We start from the raw sequence: 23,839 nt of genomic DNA on the forward strand, positions 1-23,839 counted from the left end.
ACACCCTTTCTAAAAGCAACCAGTTTCAGTCCTTTTAACTCATCTTTGTTATCTCCATATGCCGAAGTGATTTTTTTTTTTTACCTATTAGATCACCAGTTATGAAAGGATAGAATGTGAACAGCCAGATGGAAGAGCGGCCTAGGGCCAGGTATGGGGGAGGGGTACGGAGCCTCCACGCCCTCTCCAAGAGCCCCCTCCCCAAATCTCCACCTGCTCACCCACCTGCAAGCTATACCCCCCTACCCCCCGTTTTTGGGTTTTATCCCGCAGGCTTTGCTGCACAGTCCGGCTCACTAAATGGCACTTGATCTGATTCAGTCTCAGCCCCTCCCCTCCCCAGGGGTCTGGCTAAATCACTTGATTGCTGGCTGCATTTTTCATTTTCAGCTGTTACCACAGATACTCTTGTGCATGGCAGCCCCCCCCCCCAACACACTGTTTCCCATTCCCTCAAGAGAATGATTTGGGTTGGGGGTCGCTATTTAGTGTCTGTGACCGTGTGAATATTCCTAGCTCAGTCCTGGAATAACAGAATTTGGCTGCACAACTTCTTGTTTTTTGTCAGGGATCATTTGTACTTGATTTGCTTCATTTCCTGTGCACTTCATGATTCAAGCGAACCTCCATCTGCAGGCTAAATCTCTCAAGATGGCGGCATGTATTACGTGTTTTACTGATTTTCATTTTCCTAAAGTCTCAGAATCCTCGGGCCACCATTGCCTGATGTATTGATCTTTAGTATAATCCCCAGGGCCAGTGTGGGGCTCGAACTCATGACCCTGAGGTCAGGAGTCACACACTTCTCAACTGAGCCAGCCAGGTGCCCCGACTCCTTTTTGCTTCGTCTTGACCACCACCTCCCAGAGCTTCCCGAGTAAGAAGTGTGTGGTAATCTGTTTCTCAGCCCTTGTGTCTTTGAAAATAACTTCGTTCTCTCCTGGTCTTTTCTGGCTGGTTGGAAATCCCAGGGTGGAGATCAGTTCCCCTCAGTTTGGAAGGCAGCTCTGTTGGGTCCTCCTTGGCCATTTCTGTTGTGTGGGGTGAATTTTTGTTGACAGGTTCTGTGGGACTGTCACCCTGGCTTGCATGTCCTGGTCTGCTTTTCTCCTTTGTGCTTGGGTGGCTCCGTGTGCTGCCATAGCTGTGTGCCTCCCACAAGCTCTGGACTTCCACCTGTCGTGCTTCTACTTTATTCTCCACTTTCCAGTCTCGGCATAAGTTTTGTGGTTGCAACACTTTCTCTGTTCCCAAGCTCTACATCTAAGTAGTCTCTTCTGGTCCCATGTTCCGAGTGTGCCCGCCAGGCCTTGGCCAGTGCTTAAAGGTTCAGAGTCCGCAGAAGCAGATTGTAGGGGCGCCTGGGGGTGCAGGTGCTTAAGGGTCTGACTCTCGGTTTCGGCTCAGGTCATGATCTCAGGATCCTAGGAGTGAGGCCCTGCGTCAGGTTCCACGCTCAGCATGGTCTGCTTGGGATTCTCTCTCCCTCCACCCCTCCTCCTCATGCTTGCTCTAAAATAAGTACATCTTAAGGAAGGGGGAGGCACATTGGAAATGGCACTGCACGTAGTGTCAAGGGGTGTCTAAGATCTTTGAGCTTCCTGCCACTAGGAACGTACAGGAATTGTGTTTAGAAGCGAAACTTGTAGCAGCTGAACAGTCGCATTTCAATCACAGTTTTTTAAAATGGCCTTTGCAGGTACTCAGAGACTAAGGTGGTATTGGTGTGAGGGCTGAGAGGCCCCGAGGGAGGGGTCTCCAGAGGTCAGGTTGCCCTCGACAATCTTCAGGGGGGGGTTCTGGCATCTTCTCCAAGTGTGAGAAGCTGAGGAGTGTCATCCCCTTGCCTCCCACTGCCCTGATATCCGGGCCACTCCCCCAGAGCAAACCAAGGGCCAGACTTCCTGATTCCCTGCTGCGCTTTGGGGCGGGGGGAGGCAGAGTTGTAAGCCAGGGTAGCTGGGCCCTTCCTCCGTGTGGGAGTCTGTTTACCTCTAGTCAACCCACGTTCCTTTTCTTCTTTCCCCATCCTTAGGGATTTTTGTTTTTTTTTTTTTAAGATTTTATTTATTTATTTGACAGAGATCACAAGTAGGCAGAGAGAGAGGAAGGGAAGCAGGCTCCCTGCTGAGCAGAGAGCCCGATGCGGGGCTCGATCCCAGGACCCTGAGATCATGACCTGAGCCGAAGGCAGCGGCTTAACCCGCTGAGCCACCCGGGCGCCCCGGGATTTTTGCTTTTTAAAGAGATCTATTTAGTGTCATTTCCTGGCACTTCGGTAGGGTTAAATCAGATGCCTGTGTGATCTTCACCCTTTAGCCCAGAGCTCCAAGAAAGCTTAAGGCTTCATTTTTGTTGTTTACAGTAGACAAAACTTTTAAAACAGGATTGCTATACAACCAGCCGGTAAAAAGGACCTTCTTGGAAACAGCCAGTGGATGAATACATCACTGTCCAGACATGAATGACACATGTAAGTGCTTTATTAACTCCCTCTGAATCCGCCGGCTGCCCTCCAAAAGCCAGTACATCGCGTGCAAATGAAGCAGTCCGCTTGATGTGGAGCCTGGCGCGCGCAGGGGCAGGGGCCTAATTCCCAGCCCGACCTCGGGGCCACCCGGGAGAAAGCCTGTTTGTGCCCCGACAATGGCGTGTACGGGTGTGTGCAGCCGGGACAATCCCGTCTGCAAAGTAAACTGCACATCCGTATGCCTGGTTCAGACTCAACAGTGGTGAGACCCTGAAGACCCCATCAGTGAAGAGGTGGCATCAGAGGGGGGAACGCATCTTAACACCTGGTCTTGGACTCCCACCCTTTCCTGGGACAGTTCTCAGATCACTAAGGAATTGCCCTGTGCTCTCCGTGCTCTCCTGACAACTGGCTGTGCTAATACTGGGCTCAGAACGACTTCCCGAATTAGCCAGTGATTTAGAGGACCCTCCAGTTCCTACCAGTGGACATCCGAGGTGCCGGCATCGGGGGAATCCCTCTGATTTTTGTCGGTTAAGAACAGAAGCGGGAGTCTCGTCCTGCAGCAGCTTGCGTGAGCCCCAGTTACACCACATCCACGTTTGAGCCGCCTCCAGCTGGGCAGAAGGCGTAGCCGGCCCGGCCCGACACCACGCTGTCCAAGGCTTTCATCAGGATGTCCGGCATGTGGTCTGTCAACATCTTGGGGCCGATGAGTATTTTGCTGAACTGTGATTCGTGGGACCACCTCGCGCTGTACCGAGCAGCAGAACGCCAAAACCTGGGAAAGACAGAGGTGAACTAGCTGAGCGGCCCTTTAGGCTAAAACCTGTGCGTAGAGTTTCCGATCTGTGTGGACCGAGCCCCGGCAGCTCCGTGCCCGCGCTGCCCGCGCTGCCCGCACTCACCTCCCTGCAGTGCCTTCTTCCTCCAGGTGGATGATTCTGCCGGGAGGGTAGAGATGGGGGTACTTGGTGGGGGACTCCAAGGGGGAGTCGCTGGAGAAGCTGTAGGTCGGGGACCCGTGCGACAGAAGGCTCTGCTCCCCCAGAAGCGGCTGCGTCAGGTCTCCCTGGGTGCCCCCGTCCAGCTCCGTGGGAAAGTTATCCGGGCTTCCTCCGAACAGCTCATACCAGCACCCGTGCAGCAGGATCTGGTACTGGTGGACAGACCCGAGAAGGCAGCCTGCTGGTTGCTCGGACCTCGGCCCCAGAAGCTCGTGCTGGGGGACAGTGACCCTCAGAGCTCAGACCGGCCGTCTCTCTAAATCCTGGATCTTAGGGGCAGGAATGTCAGGGGCCTCAACTCCTGTGTCTCTTGGGCCATGAAGCCACATCAAACAGGAAGCAGCACGGAGAAACCAAACCCTGCCGACTCGGAAGAAAATCACTCTTCATTCTTCTCTGACAGTTCTGCCAACCAACTTTACTCTTTCCCTTCGTGCCATTCATTAATTTTTTTTAGAACTCTGAGTGGGGAGCAGTTGGTAAGGAGAAGCTTATTTTAAATAAATTTTTTTGAGGAGCAACAACAAAAAATGTCAGAAAACCGGTTAAAAAGTGAAAATCCCTTCTAAAAACTTTATATCCGCTGCCTTAGGGGATATATCCCCGCAGAATCATTTTTAAATCTGCCCTTTAAAATACTTTTCACTACGCCATGGCTCTCTTTCTCTAGTGGTAAACATAACCTCCGGCCACCACTGTTAACGACTGCAGCAGTCCCCGGTATACCTGTACTTGGACTTCTTAAACTCTGTTTGGCAGATTTGTTTTCTCAGTGTCGGGACCAAAAGCATCAAAATACTATTGGTCACAAGACAGGCTAACAAAGTACGACAGATAGCAAGTCCCCTCAGCAGGCCAGGGAAGGTTCTACTGGAGGGTTCTCACTGGGGCAGCCCGTGACCGAGCGTGTACCGCCTTCGGCATCGCCTGTGGGACGCCAGACCCAAGTCCATACGGAGGGCAAAGCGCTCCAGGCAACAGCATCCAAGGCCCTGGTCGAAGAGGCTCAGGAGCTGGAAGCACCTCCCCGTGGCCTGTCCAGCCTCGGGCCCCCCAGATGCGCTCACAGGCCCCCCACTTACCTTGGGCTTGTTGCAGTGAGCGATCACTCGCAAAATTCTCTTCTTCAGGTCTTCCAGGTTAGTCACACTTAACCTATTCGGCAAAAGACCAGATGGAGGCTCAGGACCCGGTGTCTCGGCCGCCCCGAGCCCAGACGGAGCATCCAGAGGACTCACCGGGGAATGACATCCTTGCCGAGGACGAGTGACACAATGAAGGTCTTAGAGTATTCGTAAAGGGATTTGCTGAAATTTCAGAAAAAACAGAAATTAGGTTTTAGGATTATATTGCCCGCAAAGAACTCCAAAGAGAAATCAAGTTACTCTGCCAGGTCAGTGAGGAAAGTTTTCAGAGAATAAAACTGTTCTCTTCCCTTTAAAAGGAATGAGAAGTAAAACAGACATACTCTGATCAGAGTAACTTATATGCCAGATTCTAGGAAAGCCACAACCTCCACAGTCAGATCAAGACGGCAGATCACGCCTGTGCTCATGTCCTATGACCCAGCAGCCCCGCTCGGGGGACTCGCAGACACGCACTGGGCCGGTGGTAGAAAGAGGCAAAAGGCTCTTCGCCGCAGCTCTCACTGCTCGTCACAGCAGAGGCTGGGAACGCGAAGGGCTGTTTGTGGAGAACAGTTCAGGGCACACACCACGGCCCGCCCGCAGAGCACCGAGTCCTTCACGGCTGCCCTGTGGGGCGACCTCGGGATGTGTGGCCAAGTCAGAAGAGCTGGACACACGGTGTCAGGCGGACGCTGCCTTTACCCAGGAGGCGGAGGGATGGAAAGATACACACCTTCTCTCACACAGAACTAAGTGAGGATAATGGAAAGCTAAGTCAAAACCTAATACCTACTTGAGGGAAGAAGGACAGAGAAAGGGAGACTGCTTCTTGTTTTTTAGAAGATTTTACTTAGAGAGTATGAGCTGTGGGAGAGGGAGACACAGACTCCCCACTGAGCAGGGAGCCCGATGTGGGGCTCGACCCCAGGACACTGGGATCATGGCCTGAGCCGAAGGCGGCCGCTGAGCCATCTGAGCCGCCCAGGCGCCCCGAGAAAGGAAGATTTCTGAATGTACCTTGTTTAGAGTTGTCTGTGGAACCATGTCATTGTTTTATAGAACCGTAAAAATGAAAACAAAAGCAATTCCTAAAATCAAAAGCCAAATGAAACAAACACGCCTAACAGTGCTACTACCAGAAGAATTACGTCAAGTGACGGCAGCAACAGAAACGTGGCTGCACGTCCCTAGCGCGGCTATCACGTAAGAACTGAAGCAGCTGCAAAAAGACCCCGCGCTGCCTGCGGCGGTCATCCTGAAACTGACCCCCAGTCCGTGCGCGCGTGTGCGCACGCGTGGCTGTGGGCAGATTAAACACCAAGTATATCATCACGTAATTTCAGTACAAACCCTGATCTTTAAGTTGAAAGTGTCAATGTGAACTAAAGACACATTTTCTCTTTGAAGTAATGACCATTTCCAACCTCAACCCGCGGGAAAGGCCTAGAAACCGTGACCTGCCTGGTGGTGAAGAGACACCTGGGGTCTGGCTTATAGTCTCTAAATACCATTTCCCACTCGGAACAGTCAACACTACGTGGAGAAACGGTGGAGTCCGCGTACCGGCACAGCGTTTAAAACCTGCAAACACTCTCTAGTGCCAGAAAACAACTGTCAGACCCCCAGCGTTGTGTCAGAGAAGCCTAGTTGGAAGGGATTCCCGCGGGCCAAAGACAAGACAGTGTGAACACGAAAGCATAACTGCAAGGGACTGAGATAGCTGAAAACAATTCCTGTCCGCCTCTGGACACTGCTGAACACCAATTCACTACTCAGAACGCGGCTAAATAAAGGGAAAGACTCACGCATTCATGTGTCTCCTGCTTACGTGGTGAGAAATAACAGACCAGAGTAACCGACTACTTGGAAGAAAAGTTCTTTCTAATCTTCAGCTACTGAATGCAGAAAGAATGACAGACTATCAGCATTTTGCAGCCTCTACTAGAACACGTATCTATCAATTAGTACTGCCGACGTTACAGAGACCAGCAGACATGTGCCTCCCGACGCGGTGCAGCAGGAACCACATGCCATGGCCACCACATACTGTTGTCAAAAAATTGACCCTGAGGGGCGCTTGGGTGGCTCGGTTGTTAAGCATCTGCCTCCGGCTCTGGTCATAATCCCAGGGTCCTGGGATCGAGCCCTGCATTAGGCTCCCTGCTTGGTGGGAAGCCTGCTTCTCCCTCTCCCACTCCCCCTGTGTTCCCTCACTGTTTCTCTGTCAGAGAAATAAAATCTTAAAAAAACAGACCAACCCTGAATCGATCAAATTCCTAGACATGATTACCATTTTCTAGGACATCCAGCCAACAGTACAGAGGAACATGTTAAATGACACAGTGACTATCCAAGAGAAATCCGGAATGCAGATTCTCTAGAACTAACCTGGTTTCAGAAATAAAGCGGGAACTGAACTATCTCTACATTAGAGGAGAATTACAGAACTTCCATATCTATGGATCCCCTGTATAGATGCCATTAAATTTGATTTAAGAACAAAAATACAGTTCCAAGACGAATGCACTATATCCAATCCGAGAACCCTGTTTGGAATTTAAAGAAATCTACTGTAAAACATAAGATATTTGGGCGAACATACTGGAATCAAATTTTAAGTGCTCTATGCTTTACACACATATTAGGATATCTACAGATGAAACGACAGGTCTCACTTGCTTCAAAGCACTCCAGCCATGGGGATCTACGGGGGGTACGGTGGGGTACATGAAGATTGGTCAAGTTAACAAAATGACTGAAGCTGATGAAATGGTGGCTTATTACACTATTCTCTTTACTTAGGTTCGAATTTTTAATTTTTGTATACGAAAATTCCATCATAAGGCAACAGTTTTAACATCATCATAAGCACTGAAGAATCAGTTAATTAGTAAACACATCTAAAGAACTATCCAAATCGTAGCACGAAAAGCAGAGATATAGAGGTATGAAATGAGAGGTTGGAGATGCAAAATGAGAGCAAGGGGGCACGATGCTGGCAGGAGGCTCTGAAAGTGGGAGAGCAGAGGCAGTCACGTGTGATGAGGCCCTCACAGATTTGAGAATCTGAAGCTTGCTTGATTAAGACATACCGACACTGAAGATCATACACTTATGAATAAAGCAAGCATCCTCGTAACCTGGATGCATCTTAGTGAGTAAAAGAAAATGCAACACAATCCTGCATATTGTGTAGGATTCCATGTATAGGACATTCTGAGAAAGGCAAAACTATAGTGACAAAAAAGGTCCTTGTGCACTTGGGGATGGGTGGAAGGGATCAACTACAAAGGGACACAGGACATCTTAATGGTGATCCTATCAGCGCCAAAAGACAAAGTTGTGATACATGAAATTAGTTTACACAGTAAAAAACAAACAAACAAACAAAAAACAACAATCAATCACTCTGTGGATGAATTATAATAAGCAAGTCTAACAAGGCTGTGGGATATAAGATCGAAACAAATTTCTATGAGATTGATATATGTCAGCAAAAGATGTGTAAGACTGGAGAAAATCATAAAACTTAAAAGATACTAAAATTAAAGAGGCCCTGAATATCTGAAAACTGATTTCATGTTCAAAGGTGGGAAAACTCAGCATCTGTCAGTTACCTCCAAACTGAACTAGAAAATAAAGGCAGCTGAAAGAATTCTAATCTGTTTACGGAACTTGCAAAATTGATTCTAAAATTGGCATGGAGGTGTCAAGGGCTAAGAGCCAACATGGTCTTTCAAAAGTAAAAGGCACAGGGATTTGCACTACTAGATGCCAATACTTCGTGTTAGCAGTAGGGGAAGGGCTAAGATAAAGCGGCGTGTTGGGGGCGGGGGATGAAACTGGATCCCTCCCTCACACCACACAGAAACAATTACACAGATTACAGACCTACATAAAGTTGAAAGGGCAGACTAAAAGCTGTTAGAATAAAGGAAACAAGCTCCATATCCTTAGAACATAGAAAGGTTTTTGTTTGTTTTAAAGATTTGTCAGCACAGGCAGGGGAAGCAGCAGGCTCCCCAGTGAACAGGGAGCCTGGTGCAGGGCTCAGTCCCAGGACCCTGGGATCAGACCTGAGCCGAAGGCTGATGCTCAACCGACAGCCTCCCAGGTGCCGCATAGAAAGATTTCTTAAATAAGAAACAAAAATCCAAAAACCATAAATGAGAAGACTGACAAATTAGTGTTAAAATTAAGAAATGGTGACCTGAAGACAGGACTCCAGGAAAATACAAAAACGCATCAAGGAATGGGAGAGCATATTCGTGACACCTACTTGGAGCCACAAAAGAACCAATTACAGAACACACGTGTTCAGAAACCAGTGACCCAAGAGAAAAATGGCCAGAAAGAACAAAAGCGGAAATACAGCCAATAATACGTGGAAAGAGACCCGACTTCATTAGCAATCATGGACATGCAAATTAAACCACGATGGAACATCACCACACACCAGTCGGACCAGCAAAAATCTCTTACATCTGAGATAAACTGTTGGTGAGAATGTGGAGCGTGGTGAACTCACATACACTGTGGGCGAGCATACACTCGCACAGCCGCTCTGTAGAAGGAGCACATGCACACGCCGTGATCTACACCCGGAGAGGGCCCACACAACCGCCATGCATCGCCAGTGACACAGACCATTTGTGATCAATACAGGACAGAATGTAATCAGAACGGACAGAACCACGTCCTACAGACATCGAACATAATGTGGACCAAAAGAGGGAAGTCACAAAATAACAATTAAGTACTATTCTAGCTCTATAAACTTCAAAAAAATAGAAATAAAATTTCAAAACCATACAAATCCAAACTATTCTGTGGAGACCTGCATATAGGCGGTACAACTACTTTTTAAAGCAAAGGAGGAACTTTCGCACCGATCAGGACGGTGATGATCCGTGGACAGGAAAGGAGAGGTTGCGTGGGGAATTTCGAAGGCGCTGACTACTCTCTCTCTCTCCACGTGGTTACAGAGCTGTGTATTTTTAAACGAGCCTCACTGAGGTATACACAGCAAAACCTCCCACTCTAAGTGTACGATGGGTTCTGACAAAGGCACAGAACTCCCAGCACCACCCCCAAGATGCAGGGCATTTCCATCACCCCCAGGAAGCTCCCTGTGTCCCGTGTCCATCAATCCCACCCCAAGCCCAGACAACCACTAGTATGCTTTGTCATCATATGCTTCTGTCTTTTCTAGAAGGTCATATAAACGGAATCGTACAATAGGTCTTTTGTACAGGGCTTTTTTTCAGACAGCAAAATGCATCCAAGCTGTATGGATGTTTGCTGCTTAGTCTCAAAAATACGTTTTATGTTAATTGTTCCACAATTTATAAATTCAGTTATTTTTTAAGAGTTACTCATGTCTTTTCACATGTACAAGTACGTATTTTAATATAAAAAGAACTTAGGGGTGCCTGGAGGGCTCAGTCTGTTAAGTGTCTGCCTTTAGCTTAGGTCATGATCCTGGGGTACTAGGATTGAGCCCCACATAGGATCCCAGCTTAGGGGGGAGCCTGCTTCTTCCTCTCCACGCCATATTCTCTCTTGAGCACATGCGCTCTAACAAATAAATCTTAAAAAAAAAAAAAAAACTTCTAAAAATTTTAAAGGTACACCAATATTTATATATAACTGACAGACTTAAAATAATGAGAAAAATGAATATGAATATCCACCAGAAGACTAAAAATGCCATAATCAGATGATAGAATACTAAGCAGCTCTATAAAAACATGTCCTCAAACAATATTTAAGGATATAACGTATATAGAATATTATGTTAATTTATAAAACACACACCCCCGGGGGTGCCTGGGTGGCTCAGTCATTGAGCATCTGCCTTCGGCTCAGGTCATGATCCCAGGGTCCTAGGACAGAACCCCGCATCAGGTTCCCTCCTCAGCGGGAAGGAAGCCTGCGTTTCCCTCTCCCACTGCCCCTGCTTGTGTTCCCTCTCCCACTGTGTCTCTGTCAAATAAAATCTTAAACACACACACACACAGCTGGAAGTAAACAAACTTAAATAGTTACACTGGTGAATTCTGGGTAGAAGAGTTTTGCCCTTTCCACTTTTTTATATTTTCCAAAATCTCTATGATGGATATGAATTTCTTTTTTCCTCCTTTTTTTCATTTTTAAATTATAGCATAAATTTCTTTTATAACCAGGACAAAAGATTATATAGGATTAAGTATGTTGAGTAGGAAAGAAAAATGTACCTTTCAAACTTAAAAAAAAAAAAAAAATCAGTAAACAAATTCAGTAAATTTGAGTAGGGCACAACTCGGGAGACATAACTTGCAGGTTCGGTTTCAGACCGCTGCGGTCAAGCAAATGCCACGGCACAGCGAGGCAGCTGAACTGTGTGCTTTCCCAGTGCGTGTTAGGTATGTGACGACACGAGGCCTGCCGACCACTAAGTGTGCGGTAACGTGTCTAAAAAGCCAATGTACAGCGTTCAGCGAGTCATGATCACGGATCCCAGATCAATATAGTAAGAAATAATGGAAAAATTTAAAATGTTGCCAAGAACTATTAAATGTGACAGAGACAAAAAGTGAGCAAATACTGTTGGAAAAATGGCCCCGAGAGACTTGCTTTTAAGGCAGAGATGCCACAAATCTTCAAATTGCTTAAAAAAAAGCAAGCAAGCAAGCAAGCAAGCATTACCTGCAAAACACAATAAAACAAGGTATGCCTGTGCAGAAATCTGTTCCTTTTATAAATAATGAGCTATCAGTAAGAAAAATAAGAAAGCAATCCCACTTACAACTGCCCTGAAAAAATATGACGGAATAAATCTAACCAAGGAGGTAGAGACCTGTACCCTGTGATCAGGAAACCACGAGGAAAGAGACGGAAGACACAGACGAACGGGAAGATGTTCCGCGCTCACGGGCCGGCAGAACTGCTGCCGTCACCATGTCCACAGCAGCCAGAGCCACCTGGAGTCCGTGCAAACCCTATCAAACTTCCAATGGCATTTTCTCAAGAAATAGACCAAATAATCCTAAAATTTCTGTGGAACCACAAAAAGCTCTAACTAGCCAAAGTCATCTCTCTCTCTTTTAAAGATTTTATTTGTTTATTTGGCAGACAGAGAATGAGCAGGGGAAGGAGCAGAGGGAGAAGCAGACTCCCCACTGAGCAGGGAGCCCGATGTGGGACTTGATCCTGGGACTCCGGGATCATGACCTGAGCCGAAGGCAGATGCTTCACCAAGTGAGCCACCCGGGCGCCCCGGCAAAGCCACCTTTAGGGGCAGAACAAAGTGGGCAGCCTCGCGCTCCTGGACTTCGAACTATGTTACAAAGCCACAGTAATCCTAGCTGTATGGTCCTGGCATAAAGACAGACACGGAGCCCAGAAACACACCCAACTATCTGACAACAGAGGAGCCAAGAACACACGGTGGGGAAAGAACAGTCTCTTCGACTGACGGTGATTGGAAATCGGAAGCCCCGTGCAGCAGCATGAAGCCAGACCCCCCACCTCACATCACACGCGCACAAAGAACTCATGACCGGTTAGAGACCGGAACCCAGAAAACTCCAAGGAGAAAACAGGCAGTAGGCTCCTTGACACTGGTCCTGGTGACAATTTTTTGGATTTGACCCCAAAAGCAAAGGTGACAAAAACAAAAATAACCAAGAGGGGCTGCATCCTACTGAAAAGCTTCTGCACAGCAAAGGAAACCCCCAACGAAACGAACGGGAGGGAACGTGCGCCGACCCCGACACAGGGCTGATACCCAGAATACAGAGAGAACTCACACAAGCCAACAGCAAAAACCAGTAAGACTCAAAAACGGGCAGAGGATCAGACAGACATTTTCCGCACAAAGACCTGCACGTGACCCACGGGCACGAAAAGGCGCGCGACATCACTACTTGGCAGGAAATGCAAATCAAAACCACAGTAAGGATCTCCCCTCCCACCCGTCAGCACGGCTAGTATTAAACACAAGAACAAAAGAGCCCCCCAAACCAAGAAACGTCCAGTGTGGGTGAGGACCTGGACAACAGGGAACCCTCGTGCGCTGCTGGGGGAAGGTAAATCGGCGCAGCCACTGGGAAACAGTATGGAGGTTCCTCAAAAAGTGGGACGTACAACTACCGTATCATCTGGCGATCCCACTTCTGGACACAGATCCAAAGGGAACGACTCTCCTGACCTGAACAGCCGCCCGTACCCCACGTTCACCGAAGCACCATCTCCAGCAGCCGGGACCGCAGCCCAAGTGTCGGCTGGCACGAAGTGTCGATGTGCATGTACATACCCGACGGCCATAAAATCACGAAAACAGGCTAAAGCAGAATAAAGCAAAGGAAATCCTGCCATCTGCAGCTACACAGATGGACCCGGAGGGCATTATGCTACGCGGAATAAGACAGACTTGTCTTTACAAATACTGGAAGACCACACTTACATGTGAAATCTAAAAAAAAAAAAGAAAAAGAAAAAGAAAAAGTAAAAGAAAAAGAAACCCCCAAAACCAAAAACCAAGCTCGCAGATCTAGAGAATTGTGGGTTGGTGGTTGCAGAGGTGGGGCTTGTGGGACAGGAGAAGGGAGTCAAAGGGCACAAACTCCTGGTTATTAGTAAGTCACGGACACCGACAGGGACAGAACACACAGCATGGCGGCCACAGTTCACCTGCTGGGCTGCGCGTCTCAAAGTTGCTAAGAGAATAAATCTTCAAGGTTCTTACCACCAGAAAAAAAAAAACCTCTGTAACTAGATAAAGTGGCAGATGTTCTCTTCTCGGTTTCTTGTAATCACTGCACCATCTGTACAAATACCAAATGACTGCCTTGTGCACCCAACACGAACACCAACCGCATCTCCGTTTACAGAAAGATCTCAGCCCCGCACGGTCTAGGGAAGCAGAGCTCCGCTCATGGGCCTGCGAGGGGCTCTTCGGTCTGTCGCAAACCCAACAGCGCTGGAAACTAACGGGGGCTGCGGAGGAGAGCGCACGATGGAAGCCCAGGGGCGAGCAGTGCGGAGCGGGGACTGGCACTCGCCCGCGGCGCCCCGACGGCACGCACCTCAGCAGCCCCCTGGGCGGGGAGAAGGCGTAGCAGCGGACCTGCGGGTAGGAGCTCCGGAGCATGAGGGCCAGCAGCGCTGCGGCGCCCGCCCCCAGGCTGTGGCCCACCACCACCAGCCGGTATTCCTGTGGAGAGAGAGGAGCGGCAGCGTTAGCGGAACAAGGCGACCTGCGGCTGGATGACACACAATCAATGAAAAGTCAGAATCTCACGGGAGCAATGCTGAACGCTTGGCTCAAAATCCCATCACTGACGAGGCGCTGGTAAACGTATCTGGCGGCTTGAGAAATCCCCTAGAAACACAGATAAGAGAAGGCGGCCATTGGTCGTCGGACAGGACAGGTCCCATCACACGACAGGGCTAGGGCATGCATGCTTCCGTGTGTCCCCAGAGACGAGGTGAGCACCCGGGGATCAGCAGCCGCGGCTACTGCGCCCCGCCGTGTTCCTGGTCCCCCGCGCAGGGCCGGGCATGGAGCGGGCGCTCCGTCACTGGTTCCGGGGACGAAGGAAGGGGTGACATCCACAACACCTTTCCCAGCCAGTGGATCTTTCTACGGCTTTTCTGTAGCTACACGGTATCCTGCCATATGCGCTGACCACACTTCGGCCGAGTCCCGACGGCCGGTCCGATCTAGCTGATAGAGGACTGATCTTTCAGCGTGATGTCAAAACAAAAAAGCTCTGAGTTGGTAATAGCTGATTAAGCATCCAGTTCCCACAGACGCAAAACTAAGACCATGGAAGCAGAGTTCTAGGAAGGTTAGGTTTTAGTTTAATTTCAAAAAATATATAAAACAGGGGTGCCTGGGTAGCTCAGTGGGTTAAGTCTCTGCCTTCAGCTCAGGTCATGGTCCCCAGGATCCTGGGATCGAGCCCCGCATCAGGCTCTCTGCTCAGCAGGGAGCCTGCTTCCCCCTCTCTCTGTGCCTACTCATGATCTCTGTCAAATAAGTAAATAAAATCTTTTAAAAAAATACATAAAACCTAATAAATACAGCCATCCTAAGAGACAGGATTCCTGAAAATGCAGCCATCTTCACGGACGAGAGAGCCCTCCGTGATGAGACAGGCCTGCCTTCTCTCCCGGCACAGAGTGGGAGAGATCCTGTGCTGAGACAGGACAAGCGGGACTGCCTCGAAAACTGCAAATTCCCAAGTCAGTCACTACCGAGTTCGGTGGGAGAAGGCCGACCCTGGCTGCATACAAGAGAAGCTACGAGGAGGTTCGACAGGTTTCCCATCTGCACGGAGCATCTCCTGACGGACCAGGATGCTTCCCCAGCCTCCCCTCGGCCAGCAGTGCAGCCGCCTCCCAACCCCCACAGGGACCTACTCCGGGACAGGTGGAGCCAAAGGTGACCTGGATACAGCATCGCCGGCAGGAGGCCCTGCCTGTGACACACGGACAAGGCGTTCGGTGGCACCACTTTGAACTCAAGCCCTCAGGCCTGACCTGGGCTGGAGGAGGCCAGGCCCAGAGCGCACAAAGTCTTGACCTGCGGGCGGATTCTAAGAACAAGGCCACAGCCCAGCCCACGGGATCCTGACGCGTACATGTGGCCGGCTACTAATTGTGTCTGTGAGAAAATAAGACATTTCTTTGTTTTTCTACACACATGCCCGGTAGTGACACCGGACTCCTCTGTGACGTGAGGCTCATAAACAGAGTTAAGGGTTGATGGGAAAGTTCACATTCCCGGGACCGTCCCTCAGCTAAATGGTGGGAGAAGGAATGTACCGAAACTGCCCAGTGGGACACGGGGGCTCCATCGGCTATAGTCTGGTTCTGACACATACTTTTAAAAAAGATTAGGCATTTTACTTAAAAAATGATCATCACACAAAACACACACTGTGTATAAAGCAGCACCAGCCCCCCGCCCTCCACCCCAACATCTCTCTCCCCGGAAGGAGCTGCTGTAACTTCCAGGACTGGTCCTTCCCTCACACGTGCAAGCACTCTACTCTGCCCAGCCACCGTGGGACACTGCCTTGTGCCCAGCAGGACGACCGGAAGCATCAAAAGCCAGCAAGGAAGCGGCCCCGAGCGCGCGGAGAACAAGGCCGGACTGTGTGAACACAGCCGGGGCCTCCGTGACACATCCCAGGTGCCACCAGCACACATGGTGACTCCGCTCCTGGGCAGCGTCCCTGAAGCATGGAGGCAGGGACCCAAACGGCTGTTCCCAGCCACAGCCCAGACGTGGCCCCCGCATCCATCCATGTGGTCTTGGCACACAGTGGGGCGTCCAGCAGCCAGCAGGGGAAGGGGACTCTTGACACGTGCTACTGCCTTGGCTCGACCTCGAGGACATGGCTCGGTGAAAGGACAAGTAACACCTGACTCCGGTTCTGCGAGGGCCCAGAACAGGCACACTGGGGGGCACCGGAATGGCGGTTCCCAGGGGCTGGGGGGCGGGCGGGGAGGAGCGATCGAGGAGGCTCTGACTGCAGATGGTGGTCGTGGGGACACAGCCTTCTGAATGTCTCTGCTGTCACAGAGTCGTATACTTAAAAAGGGTTATGATGATCAACATCATGTTATGTAATTAAAATCCTATTAAAAAACAACTCTGGGGACGCCTGGGTGGCTCAGTTGGTTAAGCAGCTGCCTTCGGCTCAGGTCGTGATCCCAGCGTCCTGGGATCGAGTCCCGCATCGGGCTCCTTGCTCAGCGGGGAGCCTGCTTCTCCCTCTGCCTCTGCCTGCCATTCTGTCTGCCTGTGCTTGCTCTCTCTCCCTCTCTCTCTCTCTCTGACAAATAAATAAATAAAATCTTTAAAAAAAAAAAAAAAAACCTCTGCCCCAGACCGGCCATTTCTGTCCCTGGAGGAGGAGACTTGAAACCCGCGGCAGGCACAGGAAGAGTGAAAGGAGAACGTGCGCGCTGTGATACCGGCAGAGGGAACCCGCTGGGCGACAGGGAAGTGCCGGGGGCACCTGCCACTCCAGGGGCGGGAGGGTCTGGGGGGTCTCCTGGGTGGGGGGCCCCGTGCTGAGCTGCAGCTTCTCTTCTCCATGACCACAAACGCCTCCCATCAAGGGGAGAAGAGCGTTCAACCCGGGTTCAAGTGCCAACGGACACATTCCAATTAACTGTGGCCTCTGGCAAGTCCCCTGATGGCTCTGAACCTGCTCCTTCCTCTTAAGAAACCAGAGCAACCTCGTGAGGCTGCCGTGAGGATTTCTATGGAGAGAAGGAAAAGCCTTACTGTGCACAGCACTGGGCAGCTGGTCGCTACCTGCCGTGTGGTTAGCACCCCCGGGAGACGGTCAGACTTGGAAAAATCCTGACCCCCTAGAGGTTCTCCTTAATGGTACATTCCTGAACACACACCCCAGGGCTTGTACCTTGTGTGCCGAACAGTCCTGCAGCCCACACTCTAAGTTGAGGGTCTCACTCTCCGCTGACAGGTCCGTGAGGATGTCCTACAAAGAGCGCATTGGAAGAGGCCGTTGGGACGAGCTGCGCGCAGAGGCCGGCGGGGCAGGTCCCTCTGAGGGACCGTGGAGCACTACGGTCGCCTGGGTCAGACCACTGAGGACTGAACCAGACACCCAACCTCAGGAGGGAAACCCAGGTAGCCAGGAAACTCCTGAGGGACCCACCGCAAGCAGCGGGCGTGTGACGCAGCTAAGGCACACCTTCTGCCTTTCCTCACTCCACACCTCTTCTAAGTACTCATGAAGCACAGAGCCCTGTACCTGGGTTTTGAACAAAGTATGGTTCCTATCCTCAAGGGGCTATCAACAGCTCACTGAAACCTAAGGGAGGGTAAGAGATTCATGGGCGTGGGGAGGGTGCACTACAGAGCTGGGGTGGGGGTAGACTTCCTGGAGGAGGTGGCATCTGAGCAAAAGATTTAAGGAAAATCTTGCTTTCAGGGAACAGGGACAGCAACCCCACCCAAGGGGCCAGGAAGACCCAAGGCAGAGAGCATCTGAGCACAGGAAGCAGATAGAGGGGCAGGCACCCATGTAGAGCCCAAGAGGCAGGTGTCCCCCCAGGACCCAGGGCAGCTAACCCACTGGGGAGTGGACTCCATAACTATACCCTGCAAAGCTTGGGGGGACTCTGGCACACTGGAGAACCACTGGCAGGCTGAGCTCGGGGTAGAAACCAGAAAGGCGGGCTGGGGTGAGGTCACTAAACACCAACAGAGCTGTGATAAGACACATAAATTTTCTATTAAAAAGTAATGGGGGGGGTGCCTGGGAGGCTCAGTCGCTTAAGCATCCGCCTCTTGATTTTGGCTCAGGTCATATCTCAGGGTCATGAGAGAGAGCCCAGTGTCGAGCTCTGCGCTGGGTGCGTAGCCTGCTTAAGATTTTCTCTCTCTTCTCCTTCAGCCCCTCCCTCCCCCACTCACAAGCTTTCTCAAAATAAATAAATAAATAAAAAATCTTGGGGTGCCTGGGTGGCTCAGTTGTTAAATGTCTGCCTTTGGCTCAAGTCATGATTCCAGGGTCCTGGGATCGAGTCCTGCATCAGGCTCCTTGCTCCACGGGAAGCCTGCTTCTCCCTCTCCCACTCCCCCTGCTTGTGTTCCCTCTCTCACTGTCTCTCCTCTCTGTCAAATAAATAAAATCTTAAAAAAAAAAAAAAAAGTAACGGGGTGGGGTGCGCCCAAGGGTGGTTTTTAAGAAGCAGTGGTAACATCTGACCCATGGTCTAGACAGACAGTCCCGTCTGTGGACGGAATAAGGACTGACTGAGAAGATAAGAGACCAGAGACAGGAACCAAGGTAGTAAACTGCTTCCCAGGCGTGTGGGGGAGGGGAAGTGGCGCTGCGGGCAGGGCCACAATGAGGGCCACGGGGCTGCGAATGGGGAGACAGCCAGAGAGATCTGGGCAGGAAGCCAGGAGAAAAGGCAAGAATAAGTGCATGCTTCCTTCCGGGGCCAGCTGGGGAATGCTGCGGAATCACCAGAAGCGGGGCCGGGGTGGGTGAGGCATCTGCTTGTCTCCGGCAGAGCCCTGGGCAGGTGCGGAGTCCTGGCCAACACCCAGAGTGGCAGGCCCTGGCCGCAGGAGGCCGAGAGCTCCTACTGTGGTGTCTCACTACACTTTCTGGGTCAGTGGGGAAGTGAGGATCAGGAAACGAGACTGAGGAATGGCCAAGAACAGACCAGAGAGCACGACACAGGAAGAACGCAGCAGCCGCCCACTCATCTGCACCGGGCAGGGAAGGCGGGGGCGGGCAGGCGGGGCAACAGGGCTCCACAGCAGGCCCTGCGGCCCTGGTGAGTCGGGGGGCGCCTCTGGAGGAAGTCCTCCACTGAGGAACCCAGGCCTGCCGCTCTGTTTCTGACGCTTCTCAGTGAAAAGAACAGAATCCAATCATTTCTCCAAAGGCAGCACGTAACAGCCCCGGGTAGGCTTCTCCACTTTCTATCCTGGTCTTTTCTGCTACACCTGCTGCTCTAACTGATGAGGACTCTATCCCCTGTTCCAGCAAAGGTGGGTCTCCTGGCACCCCACCCCTCGTCCCGGGGCCTCGAGCACGGTGCTCCTTACCTGCAGAGACATGGTTCCTCTCACTGCTACCACGACAGATTCCTTCCTGTGGTCCAGAGCCACTAAAAAGGGAAGCTCATAGACCTGAGGGTGAGGGAAAGAAGCATGAGTTCTGGAGAGTGAGAGCGCGCGGCTACGGGGCCGAGTTCGCCCAGCCCAGCGTCTCTAACAGCTGGGCAGTGGCGCTGTTCTCCCACAGAAGGTGGGCTGCCTAGAACCCAGGGCAGTATCTCTACAAAGACTTCTGACTCCATCTCGCATTAAGTCCGTGTGTGTGTGTGCGCGCGCATTTTCTGGGGGAGGTAATTTATAACTTCCGCCACACTCTCAAAGGACCCCAGGACCCCAGAGCAGTGACGAGGCGCCGTTGTACCGACCTTGTCATGAAAGCTTATGTGAATGAAATCCCTGTACTGCAGGCCCGTCGTGTGCAGGATGGAGCCGAAGTGGCAGTGCAGCTGGTCGCCGCCGACCAGGTCGTAGTCCGTCGTCCTGCTTCTAAAACTAAACACACGGCGAACGTGTCAGTTATGGTACTGAGCAGGGAGCATCACCCCCACTGTCCCGTCCCCCCAGCACACATGAGAACCAGAGTTCACTATGCTCAGCACTTACTCTGGCTCCCGAATAATGGCCTTTACCATTTCTGGGCACACCTGTTACTAGAGTTCTGACTTCTGGAGTCGTGTTCGTGTTTTACATAACCAAAAAATATATTAAGAAGTGGAGAGACTCTCAAATCTCCAGGAATAGGGCAAACTGGCATCCTGTTTGCTGATACGACGGAGCAAGAAGTGCGCAATGTTGCTTCTGGGGAATTCCTGCCAAAGATGTGTAACTTGACTCTAATCCGGAAGAGACCATCGAATACAAACTGAGAGCCATTCACAAAATACCTAGGCTACCACGCAATGCAATGTCAGCCTCACACAAGACGTAAAACAAGGAGGAACTGTGCCAGATAGACACCAAGTGTGATGCGTAAGCTTCACGTGGAGGAAACCTTACTCTGGAGGCCACTCCTGGGACAAGCATGAAACCGTGACTCCAGAACCTAAGTGAGCTCTTGCTTAACGCTAGCTATGCTGGCGCAGAAGCGTCCTGAGCACGTGCAGAAGGTCCTCGTTCTCAGGAAACGGGGCCCGAGCGGCAGGGGGTAAGGGGCGCGCCCTCCGCCGCTGGAGCTTCAGCAGAGCAACGGTGACACAGCACATGTGACCACACTGAGTCACAACTGGTGGCTCCAGATAAAGGATCGATGGGTGTTCCTGGTACCGTGCTTGCGGTTTTGAAATATTTCAAAACAGAACATTTTTGGAAAGGGCAACGGGATTATTTTTAGAAAGTACAGCGAGGGCTCCGAGGAGCACTGAGCAGCATGACCGCGGGGCCGGGCGCGCCCACCCACCAGTCCCCGCCAATCTTGCAGAGCCCAGTGAAGGGGTTCCGGTAGACGTAGAGGGGCCACCCGTAGGCCGCTGCTGCAAACTGCACGTAATGGCGACAGTTGGCTAACTCGGTGTCCAAATCAGCTTCCTGGAAGAGAAGAACAACAGAGCCCATCACGGTCAGGACCGACGGAGATCATAACCTGAACTCCAACTCCTGGTGACGCCCCTTTCTTTCCTCGTTGAATAGACCTCAGGGGTCTTCCACAGGGAAAACTTGTCCTGGAACAGGGACAAAGAAAGACTCTGGTTTTACAGGACTGTAGCCAGGACGGTGGACGTCAACAGCAAGAACCCCTACTATAACTCCTGCGGCCCCTGCTGGAACAAGCCAGTGACGAGCACGAGGCGCGTGAGGACAGCAGAGCGCCAGGCCCCTGCATGAGGTGCAGAGAACGACACCCACCCATGTGCAACCTCCTTCAGAAGCCAACACCTGCGGCAGGAAAACTCCTCCAGCAAAACCCAACTGTTTCTGCTCCCTCGGCCCAGAGAAGAGAGCACACGCACCCGGGGGAGTCAGGCCCATCTCAGAAAGGACTTTTGCTGTACAGATTTCAACAATTTCCTAAAAGAAAATGCTTTAAAAATACAATGGATGGTGGAGCAGCCAGCACAAGCCACACACCACATTCCAAGCCAACGGTCCTGAATTCGCTGCTGGCCAGTCTGTTTCGTTTTTTTGAAGATGTATGAATAGGAGTAAATGTCGAAACCTGACAACCAAACAGGAAGGGGCTTACCTGGGGGGGTCCTGGGGAATGGCTGATCACCTCATCTGGCTCCTGGCTGTTCCTGATATTGTCCTGTTGCTGATGGAGAAGGGTGAGGCCCGCCGCAATGTCGCTGGGCACCAGGTCTGTGTCCTGGATGAAAACAGTGGCTTGTCGCACAACTCAGCAGGGATGGCCTTTGAGTTCCTTAAAAGTCAGTTTATTTTTTACAGTTCACACACACGCACACACACAGTTACACGTAAAGATGTTCCTTAAGAATATTTTCCTTTCAAGACTCCATCTGTATGTGAGCTTGATTTTTACAATCCTGCACTCAGACAAATCCACGGGAGAACAGAGAAATGCTGCTGGACCCTTATTTTCAAATTTCATTTCAAGCTAATGTAGCTACTTAACTCAGTTCACAGCTTTTGTATAGTTGGGAGCAAATGGATAAGGAAGTTCACCATCTTTGTACTAAATGGCCAATTTTAGCCCAAATTTAGACTCTTGCTCAAAATGCCATGGTTCTGTTCCAAGAGTCCCTGGTAGAGATTTAAGAGGCTGAACTTGGACTCTGTGGCTACAGCAAGCCTCCAAAAGAACCTCAGACAAGGAAAGCAGCAGGGGGAGGTCTCCTGTGCCCGCCTCCCCCTTGTCCTTCAGGTGGGATATGGAGTAGCAGGAATCCTCAGCTGCCTCCAGCCACTTCCGGTCCGCAAGGAAGCACCAGGCACTGGCCACTCGGCCTGAGCCACCGGTTCTTCCAACTATCTTAGGCCCAGACCAGAGCACTCCTTGAAGGTTAGTTTAGGAAGAAACACTTCTCCAGTCCCTGGATGTAGGCAGCCGCCTGGGGCCAACCTACAGGCCAGCCCTGGGCCCCACAGACGCCACAGAGAGGCAAGGAGGGACCGGCAGTCACGCAGGACGTCATGAGAACTCCTCTCCCTTCCCAGGTCTCAACACCGAACACAACAGTTCCCCAGAGAACATTACTGGAAAACGCTGGATGTGGAAGAAAACGAGTGTTCCCAAATCACTGAAGAAACCGCTCTAGAATGAAGACACCTGCCCACCCAGTAGTAACATACTGAAACTCTCCTTCAGGAGTAGAGTCATCTATCACGTCTATCACGCTATGAAGTAGCAGACGGGGCCTGACAGCTCCCTGGACACACGGCACCGCCCACACCTGGCGCCTGCAGAGGGGACCAGCTGGCAAATCCGCCCCACAACATGCAGGTTCCATCACGGAGCTCCTTAAAAATGAACTAAGAATCCCGACAGTGTAACAAACAGGTGGCTACACCAGGACGCACCCGCCAGGGAGACGGGTCCGCGAGCGCAGGGCCCTGCACTAACACCCCCCGACCCCGCCACGCCACACAGCACACATGTGCAAGAGCACTTTGGCGTGAACAGAGTATTCATGTTAACATGAGACATTTACTGAGGAGAAAGAGACGAAAGCAGACCCCTTCAGCTTACTGAAAAGTAGGTTGAGAAAAGCTCTGCCGTACTCGAAAAAGCTACTCGAGTATGGTCGTCCTTCCCGATGCAACAGCACAGCAGCTTGATTCTGGTTTCCCACACGCTCGTAGCTGCTGTCTTGAGGCCATTAAGTAGCTGGCTGGACTCACGACTATCCAGGTGGTTGGGGCCAGCGGAGGGATATGGAGCCATTTTCCCCCCGAGGGGGTCAAAGACGATGATGATGGTGACCACGGTGGAGACGATGATAACCCAGCTGCAAAACAGAGAGAGAAGGCATGAGGACCCTGGGTCCCACGTCCAGATGCGGCTCTCCCAGAACCAGGTGGAGGTGAGCCACTTGTTTTTTCTAGAAAGTTCTTTATAGGCCTGTGGCTGACCCTGGTCCCACAGAAGTCAGAGCCTTAGAAGTGAAGACCACAAAAGAGAAAAGGAGGTGCCTGGTAGGCAGAGTTGCAGCCTGGACACGGAAGTAGCTGGAACCTGTTCTCCATGGTCCGTCCACTGGCCATGACCCAGGCCATGTTTGGTAAAACCCAAAGAACTTTGCCACATCGTGAGATACTCTGATGGGTTTTTCATTCATACATTCAGGGCACAATGTGCCAGACATCATGGTTCACGAACACGTGCACAGGAAAATGCACCTCTGTGCAGGGACTCTGCTGCCCCTGCATGTGCGGCGTGGGAAGGGCAGCGTCAGCATGAGTCTCCACCAGGGGAAGTAACTAGATCCTTCCTAAGACTGCGAGCCTGGAGACTGGGAAAAGCCAATCCCATCCATTAGTCCCTCACAATTCCTGACACTGTTGTTTCTTCTCATTCCGCCTTTAGTTTTTGCCCTTGATTTGGTCTTTGGGTTTTCTTCTTTCTAATAACAGAAAGAGTGGAATAGAGAAGAGCAAGAACCAGCAAGAAAAAGAAATGTTATCAATAAATGTATTAACGGGAGATAAATTATTCCTTACATATAAATACATGTCT

The 23,839-nt window shown here is 51.0% G+C and overlaps 1 protein-coding gene across 2 annotated transcripts in view; it reads right to left on the bottom strand.

Annotated features, from left to right (window-relative positions):
• The window catches only part of LOC111145635 (diacylglycerol lipase beta), a 38,816-nt gene that overhangs the window by 6,475 nt on the left and 8,502 nt on the right, over positions 1–23,839 (bottom strand). Inside the window, exons 4-15 of one of the 2 annotated variants that reach the window (XR_002640485.1) lie at positions 22,853–23,111; positions 21,389–21,511; positions 20,606–20,733; positions 19,575–19,701; positions 19,198–19,281; positions 17,030–17,107; positions 13,888–13,968; positions 13,673–13,800; positions 4,716–4,784; positions 4,560–4,632; positions 3,379–3,629; positions 2,953–3,251 (exon numbers count right to left, since the gene is read on the bottom strand). Coding sequence is in view for 1 of the 2 variants with exons in the window: in XM_022500680.1 (XP_022356388.1) it covers positions 3,056–3,251; positions 3,379–3,629; positions 4,560–4,632; positions 4,716–4,784; positions 13,673–13,800; positions 13,888–13,968; positions 17,030–17,107; positions 19,198–19,281; positions 19,575–19,701; positions 20,606–20,733; positions 21,389–21,511; positions 22,853–23,111 (1,597 nt within the window). In the remaining variant the exon portion in view is untranslated. Of the gene's footprint in view, positions 1–2,423; positions 3,252–3,378; positions 3,630–4,559; positions 4,633–4,715; positions 4,785–13,672; positions 13,801–13,887; positions 13,969–17,029; positions 17,108–19,197; positions 19,282–19,574; positions 19,702–20,605; positions 20,734–21,388; positions 21,512–22,852; positions 23,112–23,839 lie in introns of those variants that run through there. The other variant, XM_022500680.1, reaches the window with a different exon arrangement.

Source organism: Enhydra lutris, unplaced genomic scaffold, assembly GCF_002288905.1.
Source record: "Enhydra lutris kenyoni isolate GAN:26980312 unplaced genomic scaffold, ASM228890v2 scaffoldscaffold13, whole genome shotgun sequence".
In the NCBI taxonomy this organism is placed as follows: domain Eukaryota; kingdom Metazoa; phylum Chordata; class Mammalia; order Carnivora; family Mustelidae; genus Enhydra; species Enhydra lutris.